The sequence below is a fragment of the Apium graveolens genome, chromosome 6, assembly GCF_009905375.1.
Source record: "Apium graveolens cultivar Ventura chromosome 6, ASM990537v1, whole genome shotgun sequence".
Lineage (NCBI taxonomy): Eukaryota > Viridiplantae > Streptophyta > Magnoliopsida > Apiales > Apiaceae > Apium > Apium graveolens.
The window spans coordinates 304,955,436-304,983,372 of NC_133652.1; the positions used below are offsets into that span (position 1 = coordinate 304,955,436).

The 27,937-nt window shown below is 34.4% G+C and overlaps 2 protein-coding genes across 3 annotated transcripts; one reads left to right on the top strand and one right to left on the bottom strand.

The window, feature by feature from the left end:
- The first annotated feature begins 563 nt into the window (after window positions 1-563).
- LOC141668709 (E3 ubiquitin-protein ligase KEG) lies at window positions 564-15,972 on the top strand. Of its 2 annotated transcripts, XM_074475698.1 has the most exons (17): window positions 1,419-1,555; window positions 4,384-4,903; window positions 6,692-7,054; window positions 7,148-7,378; window positions 7,659-7,778; window positions 7,870-8,206; window positions 8,546-8,703; window positions 10,320-10,477; window positions 10,633-10,754; window positions 10,915-11,049; window positions 11,582-11,706; window positions 11,893-11,997; window positions 12,111-12,344; window positions 12,876-13,209; window positions 13,290-13,478; window positions 13,768-14,073; window positions 14,347-15,972. In XM_074475698.1, exons 2-17 carry the CDS (start codon window positions 4,425-4,427, stop codon window positions 15,553-15,555), a joined length of 4,605 nt encoding a protein of 1,534 aa, XP_074331799.1. In that variant the 5' UTR covers window positions 1,419-1,555; window positions 4,384-4,424; the 3' UTR covers window positions 15,556-15,972. The 2 variants fall into 2 exon arrangements, with proteins under 2 accessions (XP_074331798.1, XP_074331799.1); XM_074475697.1 differs by lacking the exon at window positions 4,384-4,903 and having other exon boundaries at window positions 564-1,555.
- Window positions 15,973-17,145: 1,173 nt separating this feature from the next.
- Window positions 17,146-26,540, bottom strand: LOC141668712 (gamma aminobutyrate transaminase 3, chloroplastic-like). Its single transcript, XM_074475699.1, has 19 exons — window positions 26,294-26,540; window positions 25,258-25,376; window positions 25,015-25,099; window positions 24,645-24,717; window positions 23,267-23,364; window positions 23,099-23,191; window positions 22,398-22,471; window positions 22,274-22,312; window positions 22,116-22,204; window positions 21,957-22,033; window positions 21,792-21,866; window positions 19,874-19,921; window positions 19,688-19,771; window positions 19,527-19,614; window positions 19,360-19,438; window positions 18,045-18,135; window positions 17,889-17,967; window positions 17,650-17,765; window positions 17,146-17,402 (listed from the first exon to the last, which is right to left on the bottom strand). Exons 1-19 carry the CDS (start codon window positions 26,360-26,362, stop codon window positions 17,328-17,330), a joined length of 1,551 nt encoding a protein of 516 aa, XP_074331800.1. The 5' UTR covers window positions 26,363-26,540; the 3' UTR covers window positions 17,146-17,327.
- Window positions 26,541-27,937: the final 1,397 nt, after the last annotated feature.

The window sequence follows — 27,937 nt, forward strand, 5'->3', positions numbered from 1 at the left end:
TATTCACAGTAAAACATAATAAAATCAAAATAAAATTCTATTGGTTAAAACAAATAATTAATACTATTCATCTGAAGTAAACAAAATTATATATTTATCCAGTTTTAAACAAAATTAAAATAAAATTAAATATAATTATTTGGATTTAATTTGTATAATGGGGCTTGAGATAAAATTTTTTTAAAATAAAATTAAATGTAATTTGTATATTATTGAAGCGGGATAAAAATAAGCGTTTGAATTAAAAATAATAATAATTTGTATACACACATGAAAATAACAATAATATCATTAATTTTAATATTATTTTTTTTTAATTTAAATACCTCTAAATAAAATTTTTAAATTATATCCTTATTAATATATAATACGTATAATGGAGATTTTATCCAAATTTTTAATAATTATAATTCATATACTATCAAATTAATATGGACCGTTAAATTCTTTTACATATATATATATACATGTATAATTATTATCAAATCACATCGTATAAAAAATTTGAATAAATTGATTTCGCATCTTAAAAATTGCTATTCAACTTGTACATCTCTTTATGTTGTGAAACCGGTTGAAGGTAGCGAGACGAAGTACAGCAGTCAGCACCCCCAAACCTCTAAAATCACTCAAATTATACTTACACCTATACATACATAACATACATACATTTATTAGTAGCACAAACAACTCAACTCATCTCTCTCCCTCTCTCTCTCAAGTTCATTTCTCTCTCTCTCTCATCTCTCTCAAGTTCATCTCTCTCTCTCTCTCTCTCTCTCTCTCTCTCTTCTCTCTGTGAAGTATAAAAAATTGTTAAATTATCGATTGTAGTACTAGTACAAGTAGTAGAGTTGAAGATCCAGCTTAAATTAGGGTTAGATTAGATTAGCGTGATGAAGAAAGTGATACCGAGTTGTTCGGTTTGCGAAAACCGATACAACGAGGAGGAAAGATGTCCGTTATTACTCGAATGCGGTCATTCTTACTGTAAAGATTGTTTGTTCAAAATGTTCTCCGCTTCTACTGATACATCACTCAATTGTCCTCGATGTCGCCACGTGTCAGTTATTGGGAACTCGGTTCACTCATTGAAGAAGAATTTCGTGGTGTTAGAGTTAATTCAGGAGGAGGATGATGTGGACGAGGAGGATGAGGATGAGGAAGAGGTGGAGAATGTTAATCGAGAGGTTCGGGGGTGTGAGGAGGGGTTGATTGAGGTTTCGAGTCATCAGGATTTACGATTGGGGAGTAGGATTGGGGAAGGGAGGAGGAGTGGTGTGGAGATGTGGTCGGGGGTTGTTTCGGGGAAGAATTGTAGACATAATGTTGCGGTGAAGAAGGTTGTGATTGGGGATGATATGGATTTGGTGTGGATGACGACGCAGCTTGAGAGTTTGCGGAGGGCGTCTATGTGGTGTAGGAGTGTTTGTGCTTTTCATGGATTGATTAAGAGTGAGGGGTGTTTGAATATTTTGATGGATAAATGTAGTGGTTCGGTTCTTACGGAGATGCAGAGAAATGGAGGGAGACTTACTCTTGAGCAAATCTTGAGGTTTGTCTGCTTCCTTTTTGTTTGTTCCGTACTTACGTTTTATGTTTGTCTTGGTGATTTCATTTTTATCGTTACCTGTAATATCTGTCTGACTAATTTCTAGGATGGATCTACTACTTATGGTTTTATTTATGACCCTGAGAATATCAGTTTAACCGTATGTTGGATGCGATAATATAACTAAATGTTGTGCTATGAAAGTTTGTATCTTTAACTATACGACAAATAACATGAATGCTAATTTGGACTCGAGTACTGTCATATGTATAAACTGCAAAGTAGTAACGGAACACTCAGGTTATGAGTACAAATATTGCCTTAGTGATATGTTTTGTTAAACTAATCATCAAGAAACTTATTAAGCTCAACTAGTAATACACTAAAAGATTAAAGTTTAAATCTTTATATATTTATATAATTTTTTTATGTTTAGTTGCAAATACTTGGAGATTCCCGTAATGGAATAGAATTCCTACAAAGTGAATCTGGAGCTGGTTTTATGAGTCTTATTATGGGCCGTTTGGGCTTGGGCTGTTTCGGACGGAGTTTTATAGCAGGAGCACTGGGAATTAAAGATCTTTTCACATGAGTGAAGCGTCCAAAAAACCCAAATTGAAAAAAGAAAAAAAAGCTTCAAATCTTGTGCTCTTCAGCCTTCAATCCTTTTCTTATCAGAATTCCTTGAATAATATCACTAAATTTTGTTAATTATAATTCCAATTTAGGTCAATTTACCCAAAATAAGGAATAAAATGTGCACGTATCAGTACTTTAACCAGGTTTTATATAAAAATGTGCGTATTCTACAAGAAATGTGGTCTGGACAAGGACCGTGAGTACGAAGGTATTAACATTAATGAAGTTGGGTTTCGGAACATTCTAATCATTGTTGTAGGATTGTTTATATAAGATCCAAGATTGTATTTATGTTTACAATTAGAATAAACATAGTGATTCAGTTTAAATGAATTGAAATTTTTGTGTGCTACTTGAAATTCAAGGTGCCACCCGAGAGGTGCCAACTATTTTTATTGCAGATTATCCATTGTAAATCTGGCTTAATTATGATAAGCCTTTGGTCTATATGCTAAAACATGTTAGATGTTATGATTTTTCATGCACTCGCTTTGTTGACAATGTTGCTGTAGTGCTTCATGATATTATATGTTACCAATTATGGATTATTAGATATTAGTTGTGAATTAATGAAAATAATATCTTAGCATTAAGTTTTTAATCAACTGTTGTATGTTAATATCATGTTTCCGACTTGATGATGGAAATATAGAGCTAATAGTTTAAAAAATGGAAAACTGTATAATACAACCAGTAATTAAGTATTGGATTGTAAATATTGATGTAAAAGGATCTTTTATATTATGAAATTTTAAAATACAAATCAAATGATAGTTTTGTATTGGAAACAGTAAAAAAATAATGAATGATTTTGCAATGTAGTAGGATTCCAATGGAAAGTTTTACATCATTATCATTATTAGATCAGAATTTCTTGAATGCTGCAATAAATCATTAAAATTGTTCATTAAAAATTCAATAACAAGCTAACTAAAACTTGGGATAAAACTACTAATCAATTTACATATATCAGTATTGTAACTAGGTGTTATAGAAATTCATGTATTGTATGGAAATGTGGTATAGAGGACTGTGCCGATGAAGTGATTGACGTTATTGACGTGAAAGAAGTTGATGGGTTTCAAAACATTATAATCATTGCAATAGGATTGTTGACGTGAAGGAAGTTGATGGGTTTTAAAACATTATAATCATTTCTATAGATTGTTGATATGAGGTGGAAGGTTATCTTTATGTTAAACAAATAAGCTAAACATATTAGCTTGGTTTAAATGAATTGAGATTTTCCATGCTACTTCAAATTTAACTGGTCCTTCGTTTTTCAGAAGTTTTTGTGTCATTAGAGAGGCGCCAACTATATCTATTGCAGGTTATCCAATATAAATGTGACCTTATGATTACTGATAAGCCTTTTGTGTATTTGGTAATACATGTTAGATTCTGTGATGATTTTATTCACTAACTTAATTGAAGATTAGACATAAAGATATCAGGTAATGTTGTTATAGGCTGTGAGATTTTTTATCTTACCTATTATGTATCAGATATTAGTTGTGAATAAATGAATATATCTTAGCACCAAGTTATAAACTAACTGTAGTATGTTAATACCAGGTTTCCGACTAAATAATGTAACCACAGCTACTTTTAAAATTAAATAATTATGTGTTCAACTAGTAGTTAAGTATATTGTATATTAATGTAGACCAATATTTTTATATAATGAAATTATATAATACATGTTGACTGATAGTTTTTGTTTGTATTGGATAGAGTAATAAATTAACAAATAAAATGAAAAAAAATCGACGATTGTAGATGGAACTGAGTAGAAAAGAGTAAATTTTACTACGATTGGAAGCATATGTTGTGAAACAGGTTGAATTTAGCGAGATGCAGCACATCAGCAACCCAAAATTATGCATACGCCTATACATACACATACTACTAGCACAACAAACAAAACGACTCTTCATTCTAATTTCTATCTATCTATACATATATATATATATATATATTAAAAAGCAGTAGAATTATCCATTTTGCACTAGTTCAACTAGTAGTGTTGGGGATCTTGATTGAATTAGGGTTAGGTTTGATTAGCGTGATGAAGGGAGTGATTCCGAGTTGTTCGGTTTGTGAAAACCGATACAACGAGCAAGTACGATGTCCGTTAATTCTAGAATGTGGTCATACTTATTGTAAAGAGTGTTTGTTCAAAATGTTCTCAGCTTCGACGGATACATCAGTCAGTTGTCCTTGTTGTCGCCACATGTCGGTTGTCGGAAACTCCGTGCAGTCTCTGAAGAAGAATTTTGCTGTGTTAGCGTTAATTCGGGAGGGCGATGATGAGGACGATGAGGATGATGAAGGAGATGTTAATCGGGAGGTGCGAAGGTGTGAAAAAGGGTTAATTGAGGTAGGAAGTCGTCAGGATTTGCAATTGGTGAGTCGGATTGGGGAAGGGAGGAGGAGTGGTGTGGAGATGTGGTCGGGTATTGTGTCGGGGCGGAATTTTAGGCATAATGTTGCGGTGAAAAAGGTTGCGATTGGGGATATAGATTTGGTTTGGGTGCAGGAGCATCTTGATAGTTTGCGGAGGGCGTCAATGTGGTGTGAGAATGTTTGTACTTTTTATGGGTTGATTAAGAATCAGGGGTATTTGTATCTTTTGATGCAGAAGTGTAGTGGTTCGATTCTTACGGAGATGCAAAGATATGGGGGGAGACTTCCTCTTAAGAAAATTTTGAGGTTTGTCTGCTTCCCTTTTGTGTGTTCAGTCATTTGTTTGTCATAGTTACGACTTAGTACATGAAATATGCCCAAGATTTCAATTCTATTCCAACCTCTAGTAGCAGTTGGAGTGACTTCTAGGATGGATATACTACTGATGGTTTGATTTATGAACCTAAAATATCAGTTTGACCGTATGTTGGATGCGATACTATAACTGAAAATAATATGAGTGCTAGTTTTGACAGAAAAAAGGATCTTAATATTATGTTAGGAATTGTAATTGTTCCATACAAATAGACATGCTCAAGTGTACATAATGGGAAACAACTTTTAGTAGTAAATACCATCTCCTTGAGGACTCTCTTATGTATAAATTGCAAAGTATTGACTAAACTCTTAGATTATGACTTATGAGTACAAAGATTGATTTAGTGATATGTCTTGTTGAACAAAATATAGGGAAACTAATTAAGCTCAACTAATAATGTACTAAAAGATCGAAGTTTCGATTTAAAAAGATTTCTTTTTAATTATTTTGGCAATACTTGGAGATTTCCTTAATGGAATAGAATTCCTAAAAAGCGAATCTGTAGCTGGCTTTATGAGTCTGATTTCAGGCTTTTTGAGTCAGATTCTGGCTGTTTCAGCTGGATTTTTTTAGCAAGACCACTCAGAATTAAATATCTTTTCATATAGCCTGAAGAGTGAAGCGTCCAGAAAGTCTGAAGAGTGTAAGCATGATATGTATATATATATGCTTGGCCCTCCAAAATTTTGGAGAGATGATAACTTAGTAATATCATAAGTTTCATTTCCTCACTCAAATTTCGATGCATAGGCTAAATGCATTTGTATTGATAAGCAACTATTTGATTAGTTGTCAATTATATCCTATCAAATTTTTAAATTATATATATGCTTGGCCCCCTTCAAAATTTTGGAGAGATGATAACTTAGTAATACCATAAGTTCCATTTCCTCTCCCAAATTTCGATGCATAGGCTAAATGCATTCGTATTGATAAGCAACTATTTGATTAGTTGTCAATAATATCCTATTAAATTCCCTTAATGGAATAGAATTAAATATCGGAAGAGTGTAAGCATGATATGTATATATATGCGGCCCTCCAAAATTTTGGAGAGATAATAAATTATTAATATCATAAGGTCCATTTCCTCATTCAAATTTCGATGCATAGGCTAAATTAGTAATACTACATTCTGATATCGTTGCTCTGTTTACTATTTAGCATGATAACAGTAAAATAATTGCTTAAACTCTACCACAATTAGTTTGGGGTGTATGGAGAGCTTAGTAAAAATTTTTACATGAAAAGATAAGTTAAAGGCAATGAAAGGCTTAATGTATCTTAAAAGGGATTGAGTCTAGGTGAGGGTAACATAAAACCAGAAAATGATTCAGAAAAAATAAATCTTTTAAGTGATGGAAATTTTCTTATGTAAAATGGTTGAACTATTCAAAAGATTTTACTCCTGCTAGAATAATTGTTTGGTTTTGAGTAAAATGTCACTTTGCAGTATTTTGCTTAAAATATTAACTTATCACTATAAATGATATCATATACCCGTAACATGTAATCAGCCATATCTGTGCTTGTTAGGCTTTCCAGGTATTGGATTAGTTCAGTTGGAATATTCTTTTTTAAGCTTGTGATGGTTAAAATTGACAACTACAATTAATTTGATTATGTGTATACTAAACACTGTTGCTGTTCTCTGGAGTAGCTCTTTTTTGTTAGTTTTGAATGTAATCCTCTTTTTCTGATGCCTGACTTCACAGATATGGGGCAGACATTGCTCGTGGTGTGGCTGAACTTCATGCAGCAGGAGTTGTTTGTATGAATATAAAGCCATCGAACCTTCTTTTTGATGCAAATGCTCATACTGTAGTTTCTGATTATGGCCTTCCACTAATTTTAAAGAAATCTACCTGTCGGAAAGCTCGGTCTGAATGTGATTCCTCCGGAATTCATTCGTGTATGGATTGTACTCTTCTCAGTCCGAACTACACTGCTCCGGAGGCATGGGAGCCGGTTAAGAAGTCCTTGAATCCTTTCTGGGATGATGCTATAGGCATATCAGCAGAATCAGATGCCTGGAGCTTTGGTTGTACACTGGTGGAAATGTGCACTGGTTCTGTTCCGTATGTGCAGTTACTTTCGTCTATCTGATAAAGATATACCTTCTTATAAAAAATAGCAACTCATAGTGACAACGATTGATTTTATTTCTGCAGGTGGGCTGGCTTAAGTGCAGAGGAAATTTATCGAGCTGTTGTCAAGGCTCGTAGACAACCTCCTCAATATGCAAGCGTAGTTGGTGTTGGCATACCAAGGGAATTGTGGAAGATGATTGGTGAATGCCTGCAGTTCAAGGCATCTAGAAGGCCGACATTTAATGCAATGCTAGCAATATTTCTAAGGCACTTGCAAGAGATACCTCGCAGTCCCCCTGCAAGCCCGGATAAGTAAGATCCTGATCTGTTTTTCTTTTTTCTTTTTTTCATCAGGTAAGAAGACCCTGATCTTTAGATTAAGTTTTTTTTTTCTTTTTCTGTATCTTACAATTATTACTACATTTTTTGAGTACATATCTTATAATAGGGTTAGTGACACGAGCCATTTTCTTGCAGGCTTTTTCCTCTTCTTAAAACTTGTTTGCACTGTTATATCTTCTTCGGACATACATATATATACTTTTTAATAAAAAAAAAAAGATATATTCTAATGTGTTGTACATGTATGCAGTGATATACCCATTTGTCCTGAAAATGGCGTAGAACAAGCTTTACCTGATTTAATTACACCACAGGATGATTCATGCCAGCTGCACCAGCTAGTCTCTGAAGGCAATGTGTTTGGTGTTAGGTGGGTTCACTTTCTTAGTGTTTTATTGGAATAATATAAACAGTGAAGGGAGATTTTAATTATCTTTGCCTTCTCTCTCTTGTTTGTGCAGGGATTTGCTCACTAAGATTGCATCAAGAACTGGTATAAACTCATTATATCCTCTGTTAGAAGCACAGAATGCCGATGGACAAACTGCTCTTCACCTGGCTTGTAGACGTGGTAGTTCTGATCTTGTGAATGCCATTTTGGAGTACGAAGAGGCTAATGTGGATGTTTTAGACAAAGATGGTGACCCCCCACTTGTATTTGCTTTAGCGGCTGGATCTCCTGAATGTGTTCGTGCACTTATAGAGAGAAATGCAAATGTCAGATCTAGGTTGCGAGATGGCCTTGGTCCATCAGTTGCACATGTCTGTGCCTACCATGGCCAACCAGATTGCATGCGAGTAGGTTTATTGTAGCTCTATATTGCATAACACGTTCATTTATAATATACTACTTTGGACGCGTCAAACAGAAACTGTAAAAAAAATTATTTTTTTAGTATGAAATAAGCCCTGGGATTAAGGTACGGCTGTAAGGTTAGACTATTGCCAACAAATGGAATCTCATTAGTTGATACATAAAGCAGAGCCTCGTGCGATTACTGATATTTAGGAGACATTCTTCACACATATATATATATATATAAATGTATATATATGTATATATTACTGAACTTACTAGTTTCAAATGATTTAATTTATAAGTTCTTATTACTAATTTATCATGTTTGATTACAACAGGAGTTGTTGTTGGCCGGTGCAGACCCAAATGCAGTGGACGATGAAGGTGAATCTGTGCTACATAGAGCAGTTACGAAGAAATATACGGCATGTGCCATAGTGATATTGGAATGTGGAGGAGGTAAATCAATGGGAATTACAAATTCAAAGAATTTGACGTAAGTTGCACTGCTTTGTTCTCCCATTAATGTATGGATGTGATGTTTATTACTTAAAAAAGATGGTCTTGCTGACTTAAATTTTGCCAAAAGACATGCTAAAGCATCCCTTGATATCCAGCGAGAAGTACAATAGTTGGACGACATTCTATCCTTTGCACATATTTATCCAATTACTAGTAGTTTTGTAACATCCTAAGCCTCATGCCTAATTTGTTTAAAATCGATCAACCACTCAAGCACGCTGATCTGAGAGAGCTAGCAGCCAACACATGTCGAATTGTCGATCTAAAAGAGCTAGCAACCCAACACATGCCAATCCACAAGGGCTAGAAACTTTAATACACATTAGTTGTAGACCTGTACCTATAATGGCCTCAAAGTTTAGCTAATTGATGTAAGATGTTTAAGGCGCCTACCTAATTGAGTCAACGTCTTCGTAGAACTTGTCAAACTAATGAATCCCTGATAATGTGCGAGGTACTTCCAGTCATGTCTAGCTCTAATACCGTTTGTAACACTCCAAACCCAAGTCCACATGTTTGACGTGTACAGGTTCATTCAACAATCCATCGCGGACCAATCAAAAATAGCTAGCAACTTTAATGCACATTAATTTGTAGACTTGTGGTTATATAGGCCTCAAATTCAGAAAAACTTCAAATTTAAGAAAACTAATCGATGTAGTATGTTACAAGTCCAATAGTTTACAAAGATCCATGACCTATTGTAAGAATGTTTACATACTTAGTGGGATAACAATGTTTTTGACAATTTGTGTAAGGTAGCTAGTAGAGAAAATCCTATTTCTTTGAGATGTGAATGAACCCTTTAATATGAAGTTGTTAAGCATGTACCCATTCAGTGTTAAAAAGTCATTATGTATTAGATTTTTGAGTTTCAAGCTGAAGTTTGTGTAGTTATTGTTAATATTAAAAAATGAATGGAAGAGCACTTGATAGTGTAACTACAGTTGATATAGACTCTAACTGTAAGCCTAGGCTCAATAATTTCTGCTCGATGTTATTGATAATTATTACTTTAAACATATGATGAGAGTGGTGAGTTCTGCTCGATGTTATTGATAATTATTACTATAAACATATGATGAGAGTGGTCAGTTTTTCCCACCTCAATTAGGAACATCAACAGTACGCACACTAGAAGAAAAGCCATGACCACGAGAATCTGCCACAACCACCATTGTGAGACAATGTCCTGCTATTAGAATTTAGATGGTGATAAGTGCATATTGTGCAGATATATCAAGACCAGCACCAGCAGTAGAAGTCTACTTATAAATCCACAAAACTCGAGTTAACCAGTAATTGATGGTAGTTCATAGCTACTGAAAAGCTGTTAAAACGAACACTTATATATTCTGGACCATGCGACCCAAGAAAACCCATAACAAGTTGTTTTCTCTGAGTCTGCATTTTCTGTTAAACCCATAACTTTGTTCTATTATAAGTGTGTGTTAAATTATGAATGTATTTGGAGATGTATATTTTTGCCACTGGTCAGACCTAGTTAAGTTTTATTACCCAATACCCGCCTGAGTGTTTTACCCATCGTGTTTAAAATTGGTTGGATCAATTTTACTTTTTTTGTCACAGACCTCTACATTTATGTGTATCAACATGGAATGTTGCTGTTGTCAAGAGATGGGTGGAATTAGCATCAAGAGAAGAGATTGCGGATGCCATTGACATAGAGTCTCCTCTTGGTACCTCATTGTGCATGGCAGCTGCCTTGAAGAAGGATCATGAAGTTGGTAAGCCTAGGGTCTATCAGCAAAATTTTTATTTCAATTTTAAATTTTGTTCTAAAACAGTTATTGTGGTTTTACATGTTATGTTGTCTTCCAAAGTTTCATATGTTATGTGGTTGTCTTCTTTACTAGTCCTGCCCTATCCTGTGTACTTGCAGAGGGGAGAGAAATAGTGCGCTTGCTGCTTGCTGCTGGAGCAGATCCTACTGCACAAGACAATCAGCACGGACGCACAGCATTGCATACTGCTGCTATGTCTAATGATGTCGAGCTAGTCAAGGTAAGTCGGTTATCTACACCATAAGTGTAACATATGCAGTGAATTGACACATCATATTTGTATTACAAATCCAATGTTTTACACATCATCACTTATTTTACACGTGCAGTGAACTTGATTATCATGTGTAAAATGTCATATTGTATTTTTATCTTGGCAGATCATTCTAGATGCTGGAGTTGATGTAAATTTGAGGAATGTGCACAACACTATTCCTCTTCATGTGGCATTAGCCAGAGGAGCAAAATCATGTGTTGGACTGCTTCTTTCTGCCGGCGCAAATTGCAATCTCCAGGTCAGTCAATTATATATCTATCGTACTATACTATGCTATTAAACCCAAACTTGAGATCCTTTGTAGTAGGTTATTGATTTTTGGTGTTTCTGCTGTTTGAATGTCCGTAGTTCATGAAAGCAAAATTGTTAGATACTTACATAATTGTAAGTACATTAACGTACTGTTCTTAGAAGTTAGCACATTGTGATTGCTATATCAGTGGACGATATCCTGAGTTACATATTTAGAGTCTTGTTTCACTTCAAACATTTTAGCCTACAAAATCTGCAAACCAACTACAAATCACAGGAATGTTTTTCTGAATTCATATAGTATAAAAAATATGTATTTAATCGAAATTCTGAAAAAATATTTAATATCACGATAGAAGGTTTATTATATTTTTAACACTGGTCCCCGTTTAGAATTATTAGTTTAGGGAGGCTATCAGAGTTTTTATGCATATTAATTGGTGCTTTTCCATTTATTGAAGTATGTGTAGATTTATTATTTATTTCTGGATTTGCTAATGAGAAAATCTTTTTAACAGGATGATGAAGGCGATAATGCTTTTCATATAGCTGCTGATTCAGCAAAGATGATACGGGAAAATCTTGAATGGATCATTGTGATGCTTAGGTATCCAGAAGCTGCTGTTGAAGTGAGGAATCACAGGTAATTGTGTTTTTGCATATAGTTTTAGCTATACCAACTATATCAGCTATTGAAAAAAATGGACCAACCTTCTCCCTAGCTTAAGTTCCACTATATATATCCCATGTGTGAGGCCTTTAAAATGAAATGTAGCGCTCTAGGGGTGTTCGATAGATGTTATACCAGTGTATTTTTACATTGTGACAGTGGCAAGACTTTACGTGACTTTTTGGAGGCCCTTCCTCGAGAATGGATTTCTGAAGATCTAATGGAGGCACTTGTAAACAAGGGAGTTAATTTATTTCCTACCATGTGAGTTGCCTGCATAACATTTCAATCATAATCCCCTCCCCCCTTTTTTCCTTTTGTGGATATGAGTTTTATGGTGTCGGTAAATTTGATGTCTTTGATCTCTTGTGTATCAGATATCAAGTAGGAGACTGGGTCAAATTCAGAAGAAGTATTCTAAGTCCGACTTACGGGTGGCAAGGTGCTAATCATAAAAGTGTAGGATTTGTTCAGAGTGTTCCCGATAAGGACAATCTCATGGTTTCGTTTTGTTCTGGAGAAGCTCGAGTACTGGCGAACGAAGTTACAAAAGTAATTCCATTAGATAGAGGCCAACACGTGCAACTTAGAGCAGACATTGAAGAGCCAAGGTATGTGTCTCATTATGTTTGAACTATCTGACCCCCATCTACAAATACTGCTGGAAAAGTTGTGATCTATCTTTCTAGTGTTTGTGTCTTCACTAACAAGTTTCACCAATTTGTAATTGTGATATGTCACACAGTAGCGGTCTCATTTAGAATTCTGGTTCGGTTTTGTGTCAAACAACATGAATTAAGCTGTTATGGCTGGCAAATTAAGTGAAGCCTTCCAAAGAGCTGATTTGTTTCGGACTTCGTAACATACTGTGATGCAACTATTAGTGGCAATCAGGATGTGTGTTAATGATCATTGCTTATGTGAGAACTTGAAGTTGTTAGTACTTTGAAATTTACCAACTTGCGTTCATAGTGTGAGCTAATTCTTTTTACTAGTGTCAAGTGATGTCTTACTTTGTGCTGATTTCTGTTAAAAGTGCCCGAAGTTGAAAGTGTTGTGCTTCTTGTTCATTAATAAGTTTGTAAAATTGATGTTGGTACCGAAAAAGTATTCAAGCATGAATGATTACCTTGTTTCTACAGATTTGGTTTTCGTGGTCAATCACGTGACAGCATTGGAACAGTTTTGTGTGTGGATGACGATGGGATTCTACGTGTTGGTTTTCCTGGAGCTTCTAGAGGATGGAAAGCTGATCCTGCAGAAATGGTTAGAGTTGAAGAATTCAAGGTTGGAGACTGGGTTCGTATTCGCCCCTCCCTCACTACAGCTAAGCATGGATTTGGATCTGTAACACCAGGAAGCATCGGTATAGTTTATTGTATTAGACCAGATAACAGTTTGTTGCTGGAACTGAGCTATCTTAATAATCCATGGCACTGCGAACCAGAAGAAGTTGAACATGTGGAACCATTCAGGGTAATGTATATTGATTGACTAATGACTCATAATGTTTTAGTTTCATTTTAAAATTAAGTATTTGTCACTTGTGCCTACAGATGGGTGACCGTGTTTGTGTGAAGCGCTCTGTTGCAGAGCCCAGATATGCTTGGGGCGGTGAAACACATCACAGTGTTGGGAGAATTAGCGAGATAGAGAGTGATGGTCTTCTAATAATTGACATTCCAAATCGACCCATACAATGGCAGGCAGATCCCTCTGACATGGAAAAAGTCGATGATTTCAAGGTAATGTAATTAACATTCTATAGAAGTTTGACCAATGTTTAAGCAAATTAGTTTTCCTGCTTTATATTAGAATGCTTTTGAGGATAATTCTAAGGGGAACATAATTTTAAAGTAAAAAGGTATTAGAGCGCCTTGACTATTCAGGCTATATTTTTTTCCGCATGAAAATATTTTAGGCAGAATGGACTGCATATTAGTTGGATGATTTCTTCCTTAGTATCTATAAATTTTGTTTTCCAATGCAAAACTGTAATTACGGTGTGCTTGTGCTTGTTTCGAATGTAAGCAGGTTGGTGACTGGGTTAGAGTAAAAGCTTCTGTTTCATCTCCTAAATATGGTTGGGAGGATGTCACAAGGAGTAGCATCGGGGTGATCCACAGTTTAGAGGAGGATGGCGATGTAGGAATTGCCTTCTGTTTCAGAAGTAAACCATTTAGTTGCTCGGTGACAGATGTGGAGAAGCTACAGCCTTTTGAAGTGGGACAAGAGATTCACATGATGCCATCGGTTACTCAGCCCCGGCTTGGATGGTCAAATGAAACTCCTGCTTCAACTGGGAAAATCTCAAGAATCGACATGGATGGTACTCTGAATGTAAGAAATCTCTTCCTTTATTATTGATCTACCGAACAGTCATCTTTCATTGTTTTCAAGGTTAAGCCTTTTCACCAGATGTTCGGAATAGAGATTTTTTGGCTTATATAAAATTTACATTTTTGGGCCCCTTACAATGATAATGTGCTCTTTTAATGTCAAATTTTGTTTTTGAAAACAAAATTTTAAAACTACTAGGGCAGTCTTCTAATTGGTTGTATTACTTGGTCTTTAGTTTTTGAGAAAATTTGGCTTTTGGTATTTCATAAACAGGTCAAAATAGCGGGAAGACATAGTTTGTGGAGAGTTTCTCCCGGTGATGCAGAAAAGCTGTCAGGATTTGAAGTTGGAGACTGGGTACGGTCAAAACCTAGTTTGGGTACTAGACCGAGTTATGATTGGAATAGTATTGGGAAAGAAAGTTTAGCAGTTGTCCATAGCGTACCTGATACTGGTTATCTAGAGTTAGCATGCTGTTTCCGGAAAGGAAAGTGGATTACTCATTACATGGATGTTGATAAAGTTTCAGGATTTAGAATTGGACAATATGTCAGGTTTCGAGATGGCCTAGTTGAGCCAAGGTGGGGATGGAGAGGGGCACAGCATGATTCCAGAGGCGTTATAACTAGTGTTAATGCTGATGGAGAAGTGAGGGTATCCTTTTTCGGATTGCAGGGTTTGTGGAGAGGAGATCCTGTAGACCTGGAGATAGAGCAGATTTTTGACGTGGGAGAGTGGGTGAAGATGAGTGAGTCTGCAAGCAGTTGGAAATCTGTTGGACCAGGTAGCATTGGAGTAGTACAAGGGATTGGTTACGAAATAGATCAGTGGGATGGAACAGTTTTTGTAGGATTTTGCGGGGAACAGGATCAATGGAAAGGGCCCATCACGCATCTTCAAAGAGTAGATAAGCTCAGGGTTGGCAATCAAGTCAAGGTTCATCCTAATGTAAAACAGCCAAGATTTGGGTGGTCGGGACACAGTCATAATAGTATCGGATCCATTTCAGCAATTGATGCAGATGGAAAGTTAAGGATATATACACCATATGGCTCAAAAGCATGGATGCTTGATCCATCTGAAGTGCTACTAGTAGAGGATGAGGAACTCCACATAGGGGACTGGGTTAAAGTCAAAGCATCAGTCTCAACCCCAACTCATCAATGGGGTGATGTGACTCATTCTAGCATTGGAGTCGTGCACCGCATAGAAGATAGCGATCTGTGGGTGGCTTTTTGTTTTAGGGAGAAACTTTGGGTTTGCAAGGCATGTGAGATGGCAAGGGTCAGGCCTTTTAAAGTGGGGGACATGGTAAAAATAAGAGAAGGGCTGGTTACTCCACGGTGGGGATGGGGAATGGAAACACATGCAAGCAAAGGCGAAGTTGTCGGGGTAGATGCCAACGGGAAGTTGAGAATCAAATTTCAGTGGAGAGAGGGTAAACCATGGACCGGAGATCCTGCTGATATTGCTCTTATATAACTTATCTGGTCAAATGAAATAGTAATGTATAAGTGTCTGCATATTGTTGTAGTCTTATATCTTTACCAGTTAGAGGGTATCACATATTCTGAATACAAAAAAAAAACGATTAGAAGAAAAAAAGACCATGGATACGGAGGAAGATGCACAGATTGTCTCGTTTCTCTCACAAAAAAACTAAAGACAAGCAGCAGCCGGGATATAGAGTCGACAGGTGAACATTGTCTTGCATATAGCTGATATAGGTCTCGAGTACATAGGTAATACATGCTTGTCATTTTACTCTGTACATGTTGCGAGTTTATAACATTACCTTGTCAGGGGGTTCTGAGCCTTTTGCTCCCCCTCCTTTTAAACCTTTGTTCAGTTTCATGAATATTTAGCAAGTAGACAATAGAATTGGTTTGTTTTTGTACAGATTTAATTGTCCAATAAATGTGTACTGGGTTTGTGGTTTTCGGATATCAAACGAAAGAAAGGAGAACAAGAAAACATTTGTTAATATGCGAGTAAATCTGAATGGACCAAAAAAATTTCTTTAACATGCTCCGGAGTTTTTTGTGGAGTGGAAGAGAGAATTTTGAAAAGGAGGGGATCGTGGGATAATTTTGGAAAGAAATGTGAGAACATTACTTCGAATCATCCATTTTCTGGAAGAAAATCTCTCTTACAAATTTTTCGCTTTTCTCGGGAGCGACTTTTTTACTTGAGCTCCGTTTGAGAGTCCTATTGAAAACTGCTGTGATGTGAAAAAAAATGTTGTCAGAAAATTAGATGACTGTTTGGTAATTTTTTCAATTTATGCATATTTTAAAATATAATATATAAAAATAATGTTTTTGAGAACGTTTGATGGTGTAATTGATAGCTACTTGTAAAATCTGAAAACAACTTTTTTCAAAAGTATGGGGACAACAGCTTTTAAACCAAAAGCGTTTTTTCAGACATCAGTTTTTGAATTTATCAAAACTGACTTTTTCAGCAAAAAATTGTTGTAACAATTTGTAACAATAATACCAAACGGGGCCTTGGTATGTTATATATTTAAAAATATTTCATTTTGAACTTTTAGATATTTTATATAAATCTAGCTATTTTTGTTAATACATAACAATTGTAAAAATATTTTATATTTTTTAGCTACAACATTTATATGCTTTAGAATTGCACCTGTTTAACCAAGTAAGGCTCAATATAAGGTCAAACTATTTGTAACTTGTATCTATGTAGCTTTGTTTCTTCAACCAGATTGAGCATTTTGGTTTGTGTTGAAAATAAGGTTTCAAAAGGTTGAGTTTATATTTGCATCTACAAAAAAACACCCCTTACATGCATCTTCAAAAAAACACCCCTTACATGCATCTTCCTCATTAAATGAACTAAAATATATCTACTCAAAAAATACTCGATTCTTAAAGTGCTTGTTTTGAGCATTTAATCTTCAAATATTGACCTAAAATTGTTTTGAAAAAGAATACCCCAAGACCTGAACTCACAGAGTTCAGCACACACTGCGGAATTATAACAGAAGATTAGCATATGCAGCAGCTTCTACGAGCTTTTGGCAGATTTAGATTGGGGAGAGAAAACTACCAAAAGACTTTTTATTAGGATTATACCTTGTGCAGAAATGTGAAATTCAAACTGACATATTTTATAAACCATAAAATTATCTGATAACATGGTTTATAAGATATTTAACCCTATACACAGATGGTGGGTTGGAGTTTTTCGCAATTATCATTCTTTTCTTGCTCAAACTTATCAACAGCTTACTTCTTCTGATCTTTGAGTTCCTTTATCCATTCCTCGGTGGCCTTCAAAGCTTTCCCGTACTTGCTTATCAACTACATGATAACAAGGAGTAAATTTAAAATATGGTAATCATTCAGAGTAAAATCTAGAGAGACAATATAAGCCAGGGTTTCTCAACTCAACTATAAAATACTTTTTTATATCGAGGGAGTGTAAAAAGAAGAACAAGACGGGTGATGCCAGTTAATATAAAAGACCTTTGAGGTGCATGCTAAGAAATTCATTTCATGCTCAGGGATGATAAAATAATGATGTACTTTTACACTCATAGACGCTTACCTCATCAAGTTCGTCTAGGGTTATTATAAATGGAGGACACATCATTATATTATCACCAGCAACACGCACTAACATCCCAAGCTTCTCACACTGTGCACCAAAATATGCACCTACCCCTGAGAACACATTATTAAACTTCAATGAAAACTGGGGTGGTGATGAACTTGGATGATTGCACATACTTTATACATGAAATAAATCATTTCACTGCTTAAGACAATTCAGCTAATATACTTTACCCCATTCAGGAGGGAAGGGATCAGTTGGTGACTTGTTATCAGCAAACTCCGTCCCAATTATCAAACCAGTTCCTCTTATCTGCCAAGTACAAAGATTGTTGATATTGGACAGAAATTAACATACTTTACCATTATAAAATTGGGTATAAAAATTACCTCCCCAATAATTGGACTGTCAGAGAATGCCTTTATACCATCTTGAAACTTCGGAGATAAGCTTTTCACTTTGTCAATAATATTTCTTTCCCTGAAAACAAGTTAAAAGTATTAATATCTTTCTCAAAGATAATTTTACATGAATAAGTGCTGCAATAAGTTTTGACAATTAGAAATTGTTAGCGGTTAGTATCCAAACACGGGATCCAAAACTTTTAATGCTAGCTACAAAGTTGCAGTTTGATTTGCAATTTATATTTCTTTGCCTATCATCTTACAAGTAATATTAATTATTATGTTGGTCAACACTTCTATGGACAATGAAAATATTACAAATACTTATTAACACTGCACCATCTAACTTTACAAGTCAATTTAAAATTCATTCATCTATACTCAGATAAAGTGGTTCTTGAATGATTGGTACAAGTTCCCTATATTCCTGAATAATACTATCAAATTAAAGCAATGCTTGCAAGTTGCAATTGTATTTTTCTAATAAGTATTATATTGTATTGACCTAAGGTTTATCTACATGTATTCCATATTTACACGTGTACTCTCATTCTTTAAAAGTGGTAAAATCAATTAGGTAAACCAAACCAATATCTTGATTGAGTTTTCATATTTTCTTTTAACTCCACAGTAACTATGAAACAACAAGCTTAATTGTTGCACTTATGATGTATATGCAATGATGCAGGACAGGAATATGAATTAACCAATATTAAAAATATTGGGAGATCTAACCGACCCTGTTAGGTTTCCTACCGCCAGCGGAAGGAGTCAATTAATATTGATAAAAAAATTACTAATTTTAACCAAGTCTGTCAAAACAAGCATACGACGTGAAGTTTAAATACTGAGAAAGAAATCAATAAGAGCAAAGGTGCATAACTAATTGGGCTTATTATTAACCTCAATAACTAGAGCCTATGTATCACTATTTTCTGAATAATAGACTCTACAAAAACTCTATGTTATATTTACTTCTGTTTTTCATCATGCAAGCGCATGCACTTGCTTATAGAAACTCGTGCAATTAGGATAGGCAAAAGATAATAATAATAATTAGCCCGTGGTTACTGCATTGTCACTCTTTTAGTTCAAGTAACGCATCAATATCTGACTTGTTGCATTTCGATAGTCGACCCCTAACCATTTATTTATGTGTAAATAGCAATGAGCATGCTCTGTAACACTACATATTTATATATAAATTGTGAACAAATGATAGTGCCTTGCTGCTAACCATTTTAGATATACAATACAGTTTAAGCTAACTCAATTGCTTTAGTTTGAATCCAAAACATACTTGTAGATCTTGAGTGTTTCAAGTGCAACAGCACACGAAACTGGGTGCCCAGAATAAGTGAATCCGTGAGAAAAAGTACCTGACAGAATGTAGATTTTAGAAGGTATCTTTAAAAGGATGGATTGATTAAAAACTCTGATTAATGTTAGAAAGTTTCATAATTTTACCCAATTTGTTGCTTTGAGAATATATAACATCTGAAACTTCAGGACTCACTAAAACGGCACCAATTGGCATGTATCCAGAAGAAAGAGCCTGAAACATAGTTCTGAGTAATTTATTCTTCATTAGACAAAAAAAAGTAGACATTCTCAGTCGGATTTTATACCTTTGCTATAGAGACTAGATCTGGCTTAATATTGTACTTATCGCAGCCAAACATAGTTCCTAATCTTCCAAATGCACAAATTACCTAGAATACATGAAATGGCAACCGTTGACAGAGGTTAATGCCCAAGAGCCACAGATATCAGCTGATTAATTAAACAGAATGATAAAAAAGATTGTGTGGTACCTCATCCGCAATAAAAAGGATGTCATATTTTTTCACTACAGCTTGAATCTGCAAAAGCATTATATATAACATGTCTGTAAGAGCTTGATAGCAGAAAGGGAGAGAGCGGATACAGCCTACAACTTATAAACAAAACTTGAAGGAACTAAAAGTTACTTGAACGATTTGGGAGTATTGAGTAGCATTTTTTATTCAAGAATTTTGTAAATATAATCATGAAGAGTTTATCCCTATAACCCTATATATCTGTGTTTTTGCATTAAATGGTATTTCTATTAAATAAATATTATTTTTTGTTGTGAATAATTAGGAGGACTTAATTGGAAGAATTTGCACAAAAATAAAAAATGTACATTCTGGTTTGCACACGCAAACTACACTTTTGGAGCTGAAACTGGAGTTCTATGTTCGTTTCAAGCAATTCTACAGCCATTGGGAAACTTACAAAATTTTCTTTTAAGTTGAGAATAGGCCCAGCATCAAATTCTGAGCTTATCATCCCAGAACCAAGGGAGGAAAGCCACCTCGAAAGTTACTTTTAGAATCATATCCGGTTTAGGAAACTCTTTGGTAGTTTTATCAAATTATTAGAAGATTTAATATATCATTTGCTTATCGTAAAAAATAGGGTTACACGCACCATATATCCCAGACCTAGAAGAGGAAGAGAAAAATCAAGGAGAGCTTGAACTTGCGAAGGGAAAATCTCTAGTCAATTTTTGTTATCCTTCTATATTCTTGTTATCCATGATATGGGTATCGACTGTATTTATACGGCCTCACCAGGTTCTAGCATACACTGAGTTCCTATGGCTAAGTCTATGTGAATCCGAAAGATGTATTACGCGGATTTGGTTTAATACACACACACAGACACGTTGTATCGTTGTGTTTTATAAAGTTGTATACTTGTAATGATGCCTAGTAGATACAATACGTTAAATTTTACATGACCATTGATTTAATTTCTTGTGCAATTTCGATCAAGATTAGGGTATCGTCTTAGGTATATCAGGAATTACATAAAACTTAAGGCTTTACAATTAAATCTGCTTTTAGCAAGACCAAAGAGAATTTATTTAGTTACCTGGACCAAAGCGGATAACACTAGTTTAGGGAATTCAGTGTGATAAACAATACATATGAAATTCATTATTAAATTGAAGAGTTAAATATGGGATTAGGTAAAGCATGTGCCTTGTCCATATATGTATTCTTCATTAGTTGTTTACTCACTTTTAGTTAGATATTAGTTAATTTTAGACATCTTCTATTCGTGTTTATTTGCAAGTGACTATAAAGTTCAATTCTAATTATTGTTAGTCCCTTGGATAAGATGACTCGAAATTTAGTTATACTTTTTTACTTGTCACGATATACTTAACTTGCTACAATATTGTGCATCAATCTTAAATACTCATCTGAAGTCTTCACGGACCAAAAATTAGTTCTTGGTACCATAAGCCATTAGTACATATTAATTTTATATCGTTTCTCATTTATGTTTGGAAATTTGGACACCAGATAACATGAAGCGCGCACTTTATCCTAAAGAAGTGCACAAGGTACCACATTGTGGTTGAGCATTTCTAGGATACGGACTTGTCACACTAGGAGGATAAAAAGGACCCTTCACATGCCTTTTTAGAGCCAAATGAGACCAATATTAGCTGTCTGCAAACTTATAATTACATTAATACTCCTGATCACAAAGTGAACCAATTTCCAATTTCACTTTTAATTTTAAATGTTGCAACTTATCCATATCAGTGTCTCCACATGCATGCATTATTAAAAAGTTGGTTACACATTCTCTAAGGATGACAAGAGCCCTTATAGTCATAGATGACTTATAAACTTACACAACATAAGGACCAGTAAACATTAATTAGTAAAAAAAAGCAAAAGATAAACTAACCTTTTCAAAGTAAGTAGCTGGGGGTGGTATCACGCCTCCTGCCCCCATGACCGGCTCTGCAATAAATGCAGCAACCTTGAACACAATAGAACAAAGTCAGCCTAAAAAATGGACAGCAACATTTATCTGTTATGCTATAGTATGATCTGAACATGAACTAAATACCGTCTCTGGTCCCTCTTTTAGGATAAGCTCTTCCAAATTATTCGCTAACCTGGTTGAGAAATCTTCTTCCGTCTCGCCTATAGGAACATTCACATTACAACTATTTTTGGAATCACATATCCTGTAAACAGAACTCAGTATCAAGTAGGGTAGATTAACCTGGAAGATGATGACGCCAGTAATGAGGGCAATCAGTGTGCAAGACAAATGGAGCTGGTAGATCAAATTTTTGATGCAGTGCAGGAAGGCTGTCAATATTAAAAATCGGTTAGTAAAAATCTTATGCATAGACAACATTGACAATTTCAAAACAATACCCTGAAAGACTAGCTGCTATAAGAGTAGATCCATGGTACCTGCCAAAATGCACATACTTATAAGAATAGAAATCCTAGAAAGTTTATTAAGTGTACACATACTAAGAGCAGGGAATCAACTTACGATTTTTGTCGAGCAATGAACTTTTTTTTGTTTGGCCTCCCAAGTGCATTATTATAATACCAAACTAGCTTCACCTACAACCATTAATTGTTTTTGAATTAAACTTTCAGTTATTTCTTGTTAAATTACTGTGATTAGGTCATCACCAAAACAGTATGGTAATTTTATAGTGCTGTAGAATACTAAAATGTGTATAGCAAGTTTCTCTTTCTATTGAAGGTCAGCCTATATTCCAAAAAACACAATTATGCATTCAGCATTTATACATATACATATTTACGAATTCTCTTCTATTTAGTAACAATATTCATATATCGTAAGATTTCTCTAAGATGTTAGGCTTCAAAACTGAAAAACAGTGTTAGTTTTCAATGTCAACTATGTTGACTTTGAACTTCCAACATATTCCTGTTACAGCTTTCTTTCATATATCCTTATTGATGTATCACCTGCATAGCTATTCATTTTTAGTGTTTGGTGATGTCATATGGCAGTAAAAACTATTTAGCGATTCTCAGCATAGCAATTCTCTTCAACCTATTATACTATGATTTCACTTCATTAACGAAGATGCCAAGTTCCATTTGAGGAACTCATTTATTTTTCTAGAAAGAGTATTGTTTAATTTGTTATTTAAGTAATGGTTACTGAAGAAACGTGTAAGGTCAAATAAAATATTACTGCTTAAGGTAGCAACAGACCTGGGTATCATTAGCTTCAGAACCACTATTTGTGAAGAACACTTTTGCCATTTTAGTAGCAGTAAACATTTCCAAGAGCTCTGTTGCAAGATCCTACATAATTCGGAAGTTAGATGAATAATTTATATGATTGAGGGAGACAAGCTTTACAACTGAATATCAACATACCAAAGAGGGTTTTGTAGTGCGATTCCAGAAGGAATGATAAAATGGCAATGTGCTAAGTTGTTTAGCAGCAGCATCAACCAGACGAGGCTCATTACCTCCTGGAAAATCAATAAAGGGAAAAATTTGTAAGACAAAAACAATATAATGCGGGTGTCCGAGTAGGGAGACAAAAACAATATACATCAAAAGCTCAATATTATAGACTGAACATTTCATACCTTCAAAATAAAAAATTAGCAAAATAATCTACCACTTGCTAACAAAGTAAGTTCCTAATAATTTTGGTACCTGGATCTATCATTTTTTACTCCAACATTCATTAAATATTAATAAAATGCATAAATCTTTATTTCCGTTAATGAAGACATCGTGAACAGAGCCACTTGTATGGATCTCGTTTGGACTACTTAAGGGCTGCCTTGGATGTGGAGCTAGGAAATTAAAAAAATAAATTTGTCTCTATTAATGTCACTATTTAAGAATAAAATTTACTTTAGTTTTATCATAACGTAAACATAATTATAATAGATAAGTAAATGAATTGAATATTATAGGTAATGGTAGTAGTGTAATTTAGGAATTTGGTCTGTATTTTCACGATTCTACTTTTAGTTATGTTCTAAAGTTTTAGTCCTATAGAAAAAATATGTAATCTTAATTTATTTTCAAACTTCAGATATTCATATTGAGATTAGTATTCTTGTTATGGGTTGCAATCCAAACAAATCCCACTTCAGTTATAAAACTTATCTTCTTTGATTACTTCAAACTTATCTTTTATTGTTTTAATCCTACAATTCTTTGTTTCCAATTCTTGCTATGCGTCAGTCGTACATCTAGGTGCAAATTATTTCATGGATCCAGGGAAAATTCTGAACCGGCCCCTCATAATCATAACACATACATACATATGATTTACTTCGAAATAACTTCTAGCCAAGGACGCATGACGCGTCTAGGGCATGCTATATATAACTATGGATATTAAATTAGGTTTTCTACAGAGCATGAGATGCTAATTAATTGTGTAAACTATTGATGCACGGTTGCAATGAGAACATTAACTTAATACAGATGCTTAAGACTGGTGCCCAATTGCTTAATTAATATTTAATAGTTCAAGTGGACTTCTAAAATAACCATGCAAAGAATACTGATTTCATTGATATACAATAACACTTAAATTGAGCACATTTCAAATGTAAACGTTAAAGGTCATAAAAATTTTAACTTGCACATAAATATCTCTACTGACTACTGCTAAGCAAATTTCAGATGGCTGTGATTAAAAATGATATTACGATTTCTGTTTTAAGAGTCAACATATATCAACTAGGAACTCCTTATGGAATTAAAATTAGACACGTAGATTGGATACCTAAGGACGTGCACCATAGACCGGCAAGAGAATCAAGATACTTCTTTCCATTTGTGTCATAGACATAGGACCCCTACAAAATCAATTCAAAATCATCAGAACCTTTGTCAGTACAGACTATAAAATAGTTAATCGGAACTGTGACCATGAATAGATTATTCTGTGTATATCATAAGTGGAGCCACTCTAGAGGAGGGTGAGCATTTTAATCCTTGATAATGGATCATTGACTTGATGTATCAAAGGCATAACTTATAGCGAATGTAAATTACATTTACAACTATATTTTATTAATCCAATATACACGAATGTTCCATTGACCTAGAGCCTTCATTTGGCACTCAAATGAAATTTTTTCTACAAAGCTCACCTCAGATTTAGCTATCACCAGAGGATTCAAATCAGTACTTTGCCACCCAGCAGTAAAAGGCGCCAACATATCATGACCCTTGAAGCTGAGAATTATTTAGGTTCAGTATGTAATATACAAAATATACAAATTTCATAAACCCAAGTACTCTAACCCCCATCAACATACTATGTATTATCAGGAAAACGAAAAGTCCATGCTACATAAAACATGATTAACAGAATAAATGTATGTGTAGTGTACCCTTCATCATTGATTTCCTTCTGCAACGATGCATCTGAAGTAGCATGCCTAGCGAATAAAGAACTACCAACAAAATGTTGTCGCCGAGCTGTAGAAGCAGCTGCGGAATAAGTAGTTGCCTGTAAACATAAAATCACTTTAAACATGAAGTCTGTAACAACGAAAATAAAGCATTGATCACCGTATCGTAAAAGAGTAACCGTGGTGTCTGGTAAACATGTTATGTTAGAACAAATTATATAATTCACAGTTCATTCCCATTGAATATTCATTTACAATTCCAAAGGCAAGCTCGAAAACAATGCTACCCTTGCATGAATATATCCAATTTAAAGTCTATTATATTTGTTTCGATTTTACAAAAGTCTTTAAAATTCTATTAAGTCTTTTTTATCATTACTTATTAAAAGTTGTATTTAATTTTAAATAGGTTAATATCTTCATACTTCCTCCGTCCCAAAATATGTGTCTAGGCCTTTTGCACGTATTTCAAGCTCTGTTCTAAAAATCACCGATTTTACTGATTAATCACTTGATTAATCGTTATAAGCTCTATCAATTCGCTTTTAATCTCTGATTAATCTCAGTATATTTTTCTTAAACTAACATATCAAGCTTAACAAATTAAATATTCCGAATAGTATTCCAATTATCCGATTAATCTCTACAAGGTGTCTCTAACGACTAATTCCAATTCCCCTCTTTTATAAAACTTAATATAATGAATAATAATTTACATAGTTACGCGTTCAATGTAGCATAAACTACGCGTAAAAGTCAAAATCGACAACTAATTTGAGACAGGTGACTATTCAACAGTGAAGCAGTGGGTGTAAAATGTTGTCCCCGTGGTCGCAGAGGTCTCGGGTTCGATCCGGTACCCAATAACTATCGTGTGATTAAAACAGATAATAGACACTACTACACACAATAACAAAAAAAAAACTGGAAATGAAAAAGTAGATGGATCTGTTATAACAAAATCATCGTGAAATAAATTAAATAATAAAAATAAAAAAAAGGGAATAAAACGGACCTGAAGAGCTGCGGATGATTTTGTAGCGGCGGAAGAAGCGAGTAAACGGGAGAGTAACAGATATTTCATAATTGAATTTATGATTATTATGATGTCGAATTGTAAATAGAGACAGGAGTCAAGCAAGAGTGAGACTCGGAAGCTGAGTGAAGAAAGGATCAAAGGAGAATCGAATTGGTTAAGCCTAGTGTGTGTATATATAATATAGTATCTTCAGGATTTCGATGATTCTGTTATGATTAATTAATAATTTGGGTTGAACCCGGTGAAGTCAGAATAAAAGCCCAAATGTCCCTTAACGTCACTTTCTGAAAAAATGGGTCCTAATTATCGGTCCATAACTCAGTTTTAATTCATATTTTTGTTAAATATAAAAACTCATTCTCATTTAACGTTTTCAACATTTTTTTCTTTTTTTTCTTTTTTCTATATATTATAGTATCTTCAGGATTTCGATGATTCTGTTATGATTTATTAATAATTTGGGTATACCTCATCCTCCTTTGACTGTTCGACTTTGATTTCCGTGCAATTTCAAAATTGGGGTAAAAAATGGACTAAAATGTCACATTTTCGTTAAAAAATGTCCAAAATGTTAATTTTGAGCTAACCAGCTCGTCGAAAACTTTAAAGTGGTAGAGTAAGATCAAACAGGAACTTATATTCTTTAACTCCCCCCTCAATCGCATGATACTTTTCATACCGATTGACAACAACAAATATAATCAATACCATATTAATAGCAACAACAAATATTTAAATTAAACAAATTGGGGTGGGATGACTCGAATCGGAGTTCCTCCCTAAACCGAGTTTTAATATCATGTTAAGTAATCAGTCTGTCTAAAAGTTTAACACGGTAGAGGATGGTCCGAACATGATCTTATATTTTTTAACAGTATAGTTTAACATTTTGTTTAAAAACAAAAACGCTAGACGAAGTGTCGTTTCCAGTTCAATTTTTTTTTAAAAATAGCTTAAGGACATTATTTAATATGGCGTTTTGTTTAAAAAAATAAAAGCGTCATACGAAGTGCCGTTTTGCACTTCATTTTTTAAAAAACAATACACAGACTTACAGCAAAAAAATGAGCAAACTTATATTTTAAAGTAGGAGCAAACCTAGACCCTTCTGGATTTGCTATATTAATCACTAAATAAAAAAAGACCAATAAAAGCCTCATCTAAGTAAAGCTTCATCTGTTCTTTTTCCGACCATAAATAGGTCTTCCCTCTAAGTAGTAGCCTTATTTCTTTGCTTTAGACTAAAGACTATATTTGCTTTGTATCTGTGAAATTGGGTGTATATATCTGGATTATTATGCTAGTTACTGCAAATTGGTGAGAAGAATTAGGGTTCATTCTGAGAAATCATGGAAATTGAGGTATAATTCAGTTTTATATTTTATGCATTGTGTTGTTTAATCAGGTTTAATTACGTATCTCCCGGTTATTATATATTATTTGTTATATATGTTTGTGGATTTAACAGAGTCAACTGGGATCTAAAAGCATCCACAATGGTGCCCATGCTCATTTCACTTTTTTCCGGGGTCCACACTGCCATGTCATTTTGGGTTGGGCACATGGAGTAAGTGGCCAACTTCCTCCAATGGTAAGGCCATTTTCTTTAATGTGTAGGAC

What these genes read in the sequence shown, in the direction of transcription:
- LOC141668709 (XM_074475697.1), top strand. Translation starts at nt 897, where the DNA reads ATGAAGAAAGTGATACCGAGTTGTTCGGTTTGCGAAAACCGATACAAC. An exon ending in ACTCTTGAGCAAATCTTGAG is followed by an intron (nt 1,556 to 6,691) that starts GTTTGTCTGCTT and finishes CTGACTTCACAG; the next exon opens with ATATGGGGCAGACATTGCTC. An exon ending in CCCCCTGCAAGCCCGGATAA is followed by an intron (nt 7,379 to 7,658) that starts GTAAGATCCTGA and finishes ACATGTATGCAG; the next exon opens with TGATATACCCATTTGTCCTG.
- LOC141668712 (XM_074475699.1), bottom strand. Translation starts at nt 26,362, where the DNA reads ATGAAATATCTGTTACTCTCCCGTTTACTCGCTTCTTCCGCCGCTACA. An exon ending in AAGGAAATCAATGATGAAGG is followed by an intron (nt 25,100 to 25,257) that starts GTACACTACACA and finishes AATAATTCTCAG; the next exon opens with CTTCAAGGGTCATGATATGT. An exon ending in ACAGTCCAATTATTGGGGAG is followed by an intron (nt 17,968 to 18,044) that starts GTAATTTTTATA and finishes TGTACTTGGCAG; the next exon opens with ATAAGAGGAACTGGTTTGAT.